The sequence below is a fragment of the Mus pahari genome, chromosome 2 (genome assembly GCF_900095145.1).
Source record: "Mus pahari chromosome 2, PAHARI_EIJ_v1.1, whole genome shotgun sequence".
Taxonomy (NCBI): Eukaryota; Metazoa; Chordata; class Mammalia; order Rodentia; family Muridae; genus Mus; species Mus pahari.
The window spans coordinates 15421068-15431827 of NC_034591.1; the positions used below are offsets into that span (position 1 = coordinate 15421068).

At 43.2% G+C, this 10760-nt stretch overlaps 1 protein-coding gene and 1 pseudogene across 4 annotated transcripts in view; one reads left to right on the forward strand and one right to left on the reverse strand.

Moving 5' to 3' along the window:
- The first annotated feature begins 3857 nt into the window (after positions 1-3857).
- LOC110316160 lies at positions 3858-5026 on the forward strand (annotated as a pseudogene).
- Positions 5027-5105: 79 nt separating this feature from the next.
- Phtf2 (putative homeodomain transcription factor 2) overlaps positions 5106-10760 on the reverse strand; it is a 115106-nt gene continuing 109451 nt past the window's right edge. For all 4 annotated transcript variants that reach the window (XM_029534958.1, XM_021188656.2, XM_029534957.1 and 1 more), the window contains 3 exons: positions 10490-10585; positions 8031-8156; positions 5106-7458 (listed from right to left, as the gene is read on the reverse strand). In XM_029534958.1, the coding sequence (XP_029390818.1) occupies positions 7438-7458; positions 8031-8156; positions 10490-10585 (243 nt within the window). In that variant the 3' untranslated portion in view covers positions 5106-7437. The remainder of the gene's footprint in view (positions 7459-8030; positions 8157-10489; positions 10586-10760) is intronic.

Here is a 10760-nt window from a genome sequence, read left to right on the forward strand (position 1 = left end):
TAGTTATAGTGATAAGAGAAACCAGCTACATGTTTATATAAATATTTTTATGAAAACTATGTTTTCCAGAACAACAACAAAATGGCTTGGGTGGAATTAATTTAAACTTTGGCAAATATTGTAACTATGTTGCTTCAGCGTAGCCATGGGTGGAGATTGACAAAGGCAGAGCTCTGTCAAGGAGCCTAGAGTCTCCTACTTGGAGGGCTGGCAAAGCCTTCCTTGGAACTGAGCTAAAATGTTGACAGTGTGGGCAGAAAAAGGCCACCACAGCTTTCTTCCCTAGGACATTTACCCCTCGCAGACTGTTCCCCACAGAGATGGCTCCTGCCCGGATGAACTAAGCTTGCTCCTTGACTCACTTGCCCCACTCCTTGTTAACCTGCCTCTGTTCAACTCTATGAAATAAGCAGGTGCTAAGGTTCCTCCAGCAGAGAGTCCAGACACCTGATCGCAGCTTCCTGTGTGTCTGTTCTGTCATTTCTTCATTCCCTCATGACCCCAGTCAGGTCCACGTCCCTGGAGCCATTCAAAGGACAAAGTGGGTGTTTTTGAGGTTTCTGGATCATTCTTATAAACAGGCTTAGAGTCCATCACAAAGAGGTCTTAGTCTACAAAATCCTATCTTGGTTTTTCTATTATCCTCCCTTCAGTGAGCAGCTTTGCTAAATACCCACCCTGTATGATTTAGAGCACACAGATCTGGGCTGAAATAAACAATGTCTTATGCCCTAGCTCTGTAACACTCAATACCATTAGAGAGAGCACAGGGGTGGGTTTAAATTACAAGCAGACCTAGAGTTTTGCAGTAAGTTTAAAGATGATAAAGTACTTTGCTAACAAAGGGTCAAATGAAACATCTTTAAATAGCCAAGTGCAAAAGTATTGTCACCATCTGGGAAGGTGGCCTTCAATCTCATACCTGCTAGGAACTAGAACACAGAGGAAAAGATGAAGGGCAAGCTGTCCAGGATGCCATCAGCCAGCCTTGGGGTTCTGTTGAGGAGCAGGCAAGCCTGGAAGCAATTAAGAGACAATCACAAGAGCTATGCTTTAGACCTGGGTAGATCAATGGGACAGGTTTTAAATAACGAGATCCACTCAGGTTCCGGCCCGCTCAGAGGGTGAAATGGGGCTGCGTGTGGGGAGGTAGACAGACTGGCTTCAAGGAACTGTGAACACCTGTAACTGAAGGGAGCCACATGTGGACAGTCAGGCTCTGTTTAAAAGCATGAACAAAGAACAGCTCACTTGGGATCAGTCAGGGGTGAAACCTAATGTGCTCACACGACGGGCCGAGGTAAGGAAGAAAACACGATAGATTACCTGCCCCTCACGCAGGTTCCCTTTAATCAGGACAGCTTTTTAAAGGCAGAGAAACTCTATGCCCCACCCCCACCTCACACATACACACACACACACACACACACACACACACACACTGCCTCCCAGCAATCCAATGCCTTACATGAAGTGCTACTAGAGACACTGTGTTATTAGAGGCTGCGAATTCTCCCACCCTAAAACACACCAGGCGCTTTGGGATGTTGTGAACTTGCTTAAACAAAAATGTAGAGTTCCATTTAAATTTTTTTTTATAATAGTTAATCCAAGTGATTCTGCCTAAAGCCTTATTTTCTATTGTTTTAGCAATTTTCATTGGCATTTAAAATTTTACATTCTTATTTACAAAGTAAATTCCATTAAGACATTTTCATTCAAGTATATCACGTGATATATATGGCCACATTCACCCCTTATACCCGCTTCCACTAAGACACATTTCTATTTTCACATCATATATATGGTTTATATATCTATGGAAAAACTTGTTAATTAAGGTCAAAGTTCACCATGACCAGATAGCCTCTATGGAAGACTCCCTTCATTAGCAGGTTTCTCTGACCTTGTCTGTAGAATCTAAGCCCCTACACTTGCCTCTACCTGAGGAATGTCATGTAGCCTCAATTAGTTTATAGCACCAATTTCCTTTCTCCTGACAAAACCTGTTTTTTTGTTTTTTGTTTTTTTTTTTTTTAGCCAGCACCTGAGATTCCTGAAATGCTCCCCTATGCTAATGAGGCATTCCAGGTACCCTAAGTCCCCAGTCAATGACCTTTGTCCATCCTAGAGGTTCCTACCCTCAGTTTCCCCAAACTTTATAAGCCTTCAACCCCCCCTAAGTAAAGCTGATGTCCTACTGACTCTGGGTCAGGTGCGCTTTATTTGCTACATAGTTACTCACAACACTTCTGACCTGGTGCAACCACTCTGTTCCCACTGCCCTTGTGGACTCTATCAGCTGCCATCCATGAGAGTAGGGAGACCCACATGTCTTTTCTCCAGTGTATGTTTTTTGGCATGCTTGTCAAAACTCTAGTAGTGGTTATAGCTGTGTGAATTGACTCTGGGTCTCCTATGCTGTTCCACCAGTCTCTATCCACCTTGCGCTAATGTTCTCAGGAGGGCACACGGCAAGGTCTGCTGAGGTTGGCTAGTTTACACACGGGCTCACTAGGAATACAGGCAGGCAGTTTCTTTGTTCTTCCAGAATATTTTCCTATGGTTAAGTGCTGTGGTTAGTCAAGATGCCACCACCACAAATGACACCTGCAATGGGAGCGTGGACCGTATGGGTTTTGTCATTACCTATCCTCCTGTGGACAGGTCTAACCTATCTTGTTGGTCTAATGAGGCCTTTGCACGAGGCAGTGTGTAAGGGCTTTTGACTCAACCCATCATCTACTCCCACAATTATACAGAAGCTCTCAATCCCATTTCTTGGTCTATAGAAATAAGGGGCCAGAAAGGGAGTTAACATACCACACGGATGCGATCACATGATGGAAGCTTCCATCCAGTTTCTAACTGCAGAATTCAGGGAATTGCATGGGCTTCCAAAGAGGAGGCGGGCCCCTGAAGGTGGGCGTGCCTCAGAGCAGGCCTACACTCCTTACCAATGCGCTCCCCTCTTCACGCTTCCTAATATCCTTTTTGGAAAACTCTGGTTTTAGAAACTGCTTAAACAAACTAAACCAAAGGAAAGCATTACCGGAACCCTGCTTCTCTTTATATTTTTGGTTGTGAGCCTAGCTTTTAATGGCTGAGCTTCAGCCCCAGAACCCCTGTTTCTCAAGCAGATATCCTACTACTGAGCTTGGCTTGGCTCTGAAGTGACAGGCACACTGGAGCCTGGGCTGGGCCTCCAATCTACGGAATCACTTGCTACTGTGGGTATAGTGTTAGATTGGGTTAGTGACTCTTGCTTGGTGTCTGATATGGGGCTATGTTGAGGGCTACGTGAAAGCAGTAGGAACACTCGCAACTGCCTCCTAGCTTCTCTAGAAAGTAAGGACTACAATGAAGGGGTGGAGTGTGCACAGCAACGCAGTAAGCATTTGTGCTTGTCTTTGTGGGGTGGCAGGAGAAAGGTGGGAATGTAATAGAGGGGATGACAGACGTGCTAACCATATGGCTAATCCTGGTCTCAGAGACGAGTCCTTAAAAGGACTAGCTCTAAGTAAGCTTAAGGTAAGTTTGAAAGTAGACTTGACGATCCCTGATTAATCTGAGCGCCACCTGTGTCCACCGGGTAACAAATATTTGAATGTTTACCTTGTTGGCTATAATCTCTCAGCATGATTCATGTGGCAAAACTGTGTTTAAAAATATCACTGTCCTGCTACTGAACTTCAACATCCCAGGCCACAGTCAGTTTTCTACATTCCAATACAGGTGTCACCCAGATACAAGCATGCTGGTGTACACAGTTACCCTACCATGTTATCAGGACTTGAACAAAATACAAAGTGTTGAGCTACAGTCAAAACTTTATTTTCCAGAGATGTGGCAGTGGAGGGATAATCAGGCCGGACCCGAAGGGAGCGGAGCTGCAGCTACCGGAGTTGGTGAGCTCGGTCCCCGGCCTTCCGTGCTTTCCATTACCTGCTTTCCATTACCGTTCGCACCGGTCGGCATCGCGGAGGATCGGTCATGAGACTGAGCAAGTGCCCCAAGAGGAAGTGACGAACCTGTTCTGCTTCGATCACCGAGTTAACGTCTGCGAGCACTGCCTGGTAGCCAATCACACCAAGTGCATCATGCAGTCCTACTTGCAGTGGCTACAAGATAGTGACTACAACCCCAATTGTCGCCTGTTCAACACACCCCTGGCCAGTCGGGAGACCACCCGTCTTGTCTGCTATGATCCCTTTCACTGGGCCTGTATCAATGAACGTGCTGCCCAGCTACCACGAAACCCAGCGCCTGCAGGCTACCAGTGCCCCAGCTGTAATGGCCCCATCTTCCCCCCCAGCCAACCTCGCTGGCCCAGTGGCTTCAGCACTGAGAGAAAAGTTAGCCACAGTCAACTGGGCCCGGGCAGGACTGGGCTTCCCTCTGATCGATGAGGTGATAAGCCCCTCAATTCCTCAGACTTCTGACTGGTCCAGCTTTAATGCCACCTCCACCTCTGTGCAAGAGGGGAGTCAGCACTCCAGATGCGCCTGCTTTCGATAGCCAGGCTCCCCGCCCCGCTCCTTCCCCAAGCCATCCGGAGCAGCACAGTCATACACATGGGTATGAAGCCCTGACACGCCCCAGGGAAAGTATATGACGCGCGGGATGATGACCAGACACAGCAGGCATTCTCGGAGGCTGCAATTTTGACAAGTACCGCCGGCGGCCTGCTCTGGGCTGGCTGGCCCAGCTGCTCAGGAGCCGGTCTGGGTCCCGGAAGCGGCCACTGACTCTGCTCCAGCGGGCGGGCTGTTGCTCCTGCTGGGGCTTCGCCCTTATGTCTCGGCTCGGCCGGGCTGCGGCAGACAGTGATCCCAATCTGGACCCGCTCATGAACCCTCACTTCCTGAGCCCTTGCTTGTGTTTGGGCCAGCTTAGGACCTGGGGTCCTGGGGAGAGGGTGGGAAGGCTTGAGGGCTTTTCTCTCCTCCTCTCCCTCAGTCCTGAGACGCTAAGATCCCCTGGGCCAAGTCAGTTGGAGGCGGAGGCTGCAAGGCCAGGTGTGTAGCCTTTTTGATCAAATAGGTCTTCACCTGCTTGCCTCTGAGTCGCCATCGTACTTCAACCCTCAAAGGAGCAGACAGGTGTAAATAAACAACAGACTTTATTAAAACAAAACAAAACAACTTCATTTTCACCGCCCCTGTCTAAAGGGCGTAACTACGACTTATATTACAGTAAGTACAAAAACCAAACACACGGCAAAGAAACAGCACACAGCACTTGCCATAACCCTACCCCTGGGTTGCCTTTTCTCTATGATGAGATATGTTACAATTTCAACTTCGTACATTCATGGTATACTTAAAGGCAGGGTGTCACTGCTCTGAAATGGCTCTGTCAACTATGAAGCTGCTTAGCACGTCCTTTTAGAACTCTACTGCTGTCCACGTTAACGGCACAACTGACACTGTACAATCCACCCCAACTCTACGTCAAACACAACTGCAACCTAAAGCAAGCATTTTCCTAAGTCAGTATACTCGGCTACTTTTCTCAAAAATACTTCCAATCTGAAATAAGTTTTTTTAAGATACAATAATTTCACTTTATTCCTAACAGAACTCATGCTGTACTTTTTTATTCTCAAAATATATTTGATATAATCTGTGCAAAATGGTAAGTTCTGTATAGGTATGTACCTTATTTTGAAAAAGTTTATAAAATATAGTGCCTAAAAACAACCTCAACATTAGACAATAGGAAGGAACATATCAGACAAAGCCTAATTCTTCACATGAGAAACTAAGTATGTTCTTAAAGCTCCAGTAATACATTCCTTGAAAAATACTCAGAATGCACTTTGGTCATTATTGGACATCTTAGAGCGCAGGCAGACGGAACACAATACTGTCTGCCGTTTCCTATACAGAGCACTCTCCAGTGAGGCTTAGCTGAGGTTGCTCAAAGGAATGGGAAGGGCAACATTTAACACACGGCTCTGGTCTCTACACATCCTGATTTTAAGAGTGATTTGCGGATTAGAACTGCACCAATCAAATAAATTATTTACAATTAATTATTTTAAAGACCTGAAAATATGCTAAAAATATGAATATATTCAATATGACTTTGCACCAAGAAAATCCTTGATTGTTTCAAATAATTTCTTTGTTTTAGAAACCAAATGCTTGGCTTAAACAAAACAAAACAATCACAAAAACATTGTTTCATGTAATTCTTAAAACACTACTGATTGTACAAAGGTAACTTAGAATCAAGGCCCGATGTAGGGACTATCATATCTGCCCTATTTACCAACGGGAAACATGATGAGCTCCCACCGGACACTGACCAGTTACTGAAGGGGAGAGCAGCTAGCGTTCCATGTTAAAAGCATCTAAAAATAGCCCTTATGTGATGGAGCCAGGGGAGGGTGCACCAGATTAAAGTTGGAGGCTAGAACTGGGGGGCTGAAACTGTCCTTTTGGAAAATTTGGAAATTTTATAACTAGCAATCAGATAACTTTATTTTTAAGCTTTATTTAAGTGTGGTAGGAACAGCATACGCTATAGTGTACCATGGGAGATTCTTTTGAGTAAACGTAACGCACTTTAGTAATAACAATATAGGCACTTCACTTGTGAGATGAGGATCGACCTCACTCAAAAGGATACCATATTTATGCCCTAGTACACTGTAACATATCCACATAGAGATATACATCAAAAGAAACCATTTTAAAAAGTGCACATTTTGAGCATGCACAGTTGGAGCTGTGCAAACAGCTCAGTGTTTTAAATAAATACATTTATTACTAATTAATTTTTATCAAAATATTTTACAGTATGGTAACCATTTACAATTATTGCTCCATTAAGAGTTTTATTATCAAAGAGCACTTGTTGACCTGTTACACAATACCATATATTAATACTGAAGGGTGCTTCTACTGCAGCTTAATCAGTCTAGATCCCAGTACTGTTCTGAAGTAGTTCAAGAGCGATCCTGAGTGGATCCTGGTTTACCAAAGAAAATGTGTTTAGCTGAGACCAATGCACTATTTCAGAGTTAAAGAAGTTTTCCTCAAGTAAGGCAAGTTCACGGCATTAATGAAGAAACAGTGCTTAGCAATGGCTTCTGTTTTCACAATCTGTTTGTCAATTACCTTAACAATTACCAGGATCTCAGGTATCTGGATCAGTTCTGCCACCCTTTCAACAACGAAAAACTTCAATGTTTAAAACGGACTAGATGTTTAAAAAGAAAAAAAATAAAGAAAACACACACACACACACAAAACAAAACAAAACCAAACCAGTGGACAAGTAAAATAAATAAACGAATTGCACAATACAGTCTGATGTAAACACTTTTTTCCCAGCAGACTCCTGGAGCAGGGCCACCAACTGCTTCCAGACAGCTCCATCAGCGCTTGTGTTCTGGAAATCTGGCTACATCTCCATTTCTCTCAACTGTCATGATTTGATCTTCCACAGCTATAAAAAATGACAAGTCAAGATTGTTACTGACATGGCGCTTACGTCTTCCTACAGTTATCCCTGCACTCCACGTGCAGGCCCGCAGCTCCGTCATCCTTCCGTGGTTAAGAACTCATCTGAAGTATAGTGGTCAGGGTCAGGTTTCTCCTCTGCTTTCTCTGAGAAATGTCAACGTACATCTACTACTTGTTTAATACACTATCTCTACCCCCTACTAACATTTACTTGTTCATGTATTGGAGTATGTATCCACTACTATATAATAATAGATTTTTGGCCAAAAAAAGAATATGCCTTTTCTTCGTTGCTGAATCATAAGAATTAGTTTCAATTAATGAGGAAAAAAATGGTTCCTCTTACCGTAGAATATGAATATATATACATACACACACACACCCTATGTATAACGATTGTATTCCAAATTACAAGTTCTACTACTATGAGAATCCAAAGTCCCTGAAGTTGTTACTAACTGTATGAAAACTTGCCAAAACGACCCTATTATGCATGTGAAATCTCAAAAGAGTGATAGGGTTAAAGAAAATAAAACAAAACTTGCAGGCTGTTACCTTTAAATTAAATCCAAGCAAGTCACTGATGACACCGGAAACAGCCGACAGGATGACAACCTGGGTGATGTTATACAGCAGCGGATTCATTGTGAGTCCATACAACCTAAAGGGACTGTCCAATTCCTAGCAGAAGAGACGAAATGTTAGCCTTAGGTCCTATAAGAATTTCAAGTGAAATTCTCAATATGCAAGGGAGTTATAAATCACTATCCAAATGTTATAAATTATGGATACTTTAAGAAAGGACAATCTTATCCAAGCTTGAGATAAGTAAATTTTAATAGTAGTTTTATTTTTTAAGAAAAGTGACTTCCTTTAAAATAATTTTATAAATGTATAGCTCCAGTTCTTGTTATGATGACTCTGTAGTGCTGGCCAGCTACAGGAAATTGGAGACTGTGTTTAGAGATAAGAGCCGGAGTAGAATCTAAGAGAGTACTACTCTTGTAGGATTACTAGCGTCATTAGCCAAGTCTTCTGATAATATTAATATTTGAATAAAAACTTATTTGAGTTAATTATCTTCAAATATACAATTTGGTAACTGATTGGATGATTCAAATATTAAAAGGTCTATTCTATCAGGCACCATGCTGGCTCTGGGAAGACAAAATTCAGTCCTAGAGCTGAAAGACTTTATATAGTTTAGTAAGCATGCAAATAATAAAACAACGAGGTCCTTCCCCAGAGACTGGTTTGCAAAGGCGGGTCTTAAGAAAGGCACTCCTGAGAGCCAGAGCAGAGGCAGAGCTGCCTGTGCTGAGCCTGGCAGAGCCCAAACCCAAGGCAGTACTGACTCTGAGCGGGCTTCCCCTTAGGCGGGCATGACTATAAGTGACACTACAGGAGCTTGAGGGGTACAGCATGGCAGGAGTCAGTGGGGAAGGGTCTCTCGGCTGGAGGATGAAGAGCAGTAACTCCTTAAGCAAGAAGTTCTGTGTGCCAGATTCTCAAGGAAGAGACAGGCTCTCATGGAGGCCAGTGCTAACCGGGAAAGGGGACGGGCTACAGAGTACGTGGCCTTAGAGTCAAGGCCTTGTGAGTTTCTTGGTCATGGAAAGTGAGAGGGAGGGTCCAAGTCACATTAAGGCCAAGTTCTCGATTGGACCAAAGCAGATCAAGCATTGTGCCTGTCTCTGCTTTACAGTTTAATACTTCCTGCTGTCAGCCAGACCAATACCTAACGATACCAATACAAAAGATTAAGCAAACAGAAAACCATCAATTCATGGTGTCTTTTTGGAAAAAAAATAGGGGAAAGATGTGTCTGTGTTCTCTTCTCTAACACCTGTTGTAATAAGATCTTTTTAAAGAAAAATTTTTAAAAGAAAGCAATTAATAATTACCTATTTTATTATCCCCCTTTTTGCCTCCTCTGAACCTTTTTGATGTCCAATTTCCTGTGAGGTACAGTCTACAACCAATCAATACTTTAGTTGACAGCGGACTAACCCTATTACTGGGTCACAACTAATTTCATACCATTCTTTAAAAATGTAAAACTCTTAAGTAGTATGCTTTATTAGTTATAGAAATTGACATTCTTAAATATATTTTTGTTTTAACAAAAAAAGCAATACCATAAAGCAATGGTGAAAAGTCCCATTTCATTACCCCGAGAGCCAGGCACGGTGGCACACCCTACCCTGCACTCAGGAGACTGAGACAGGGAGGTGCCACAAGTCTGAAGTCACCTTGGGAAACATAGTTAATACTGAGCAAATCAGAGCTACACAGTTAAGACCCTGTTGCAAAATTAATAAAAAAATTTCTAAATCCCAAGGATATTATGACAACAAAAAACAAAAGACTATAGTCTTTATCAAAAATAATTTTCAAATTAAATACTGACGACCTGTACATATAACTATGACTATCATTGAGTTTTTTCCTTTTAAAATAAGATTTATTTTTATTATTGATTTTTAAGCTAACTTGGGTCACACAGAAGACTGCTTTATGAAACATAAAATAAAAAGAACTTCTGAGTTAACGTCTAGCCTTCGTTTGTGAAATGGTTCCTAATATCCTAGATGAAATAGATTAAACACACACACACACACACACACACACACACACACACACACACACACACACACACACATCCACATCTATAGTACCCTGAACATTGGTAAAAGCCTTCACACACTTTTCAAATCAATTATTTGGGCTACTTGAGCAATGAAAACAAAACTGTGCACATGTGCTCGAATGTCATTTGGAAGCCACGTAGGTAGACAGAAGGCAGACAGAGACTAAGGCTCATGGCAGGGCAGCGCAGCGCACCCTCCACCCGGCAGGGCAGCGCAGCACACCCTCCACCCGGCAGGGCAGTGCAGCAGCACACCCTCCACCCGGCAGGGCAGTGCAGCAGCACACCCTCCACCCGGCAGGGCAGTGCAGCAGCACACCCTCCACCCGGCAGGGCAGCGCAGCACACCCTCTACAGGTCTCACCTTTAGTAGTTTCGTAGCCAGCTTTAAAACATTATTCACAAGGGTCAGCTCCTCCTTTTTGTTAGGTTTCTTCTCCATTTTCAAGTAGAGGTTTATCTTTTATATAAAAAAGCCCCATAGGCAAAATCATTTAAGATGTGAACATACATTTTTCTTTTACAGTGCTGGGGACTAAACCCAGGACCTCATGCATGCTACACAATCATTTTACCAATGAGTTATATCCCCAGATCTCAAATGCACATTTTTAAAAAGATCTGAAAGACGATGA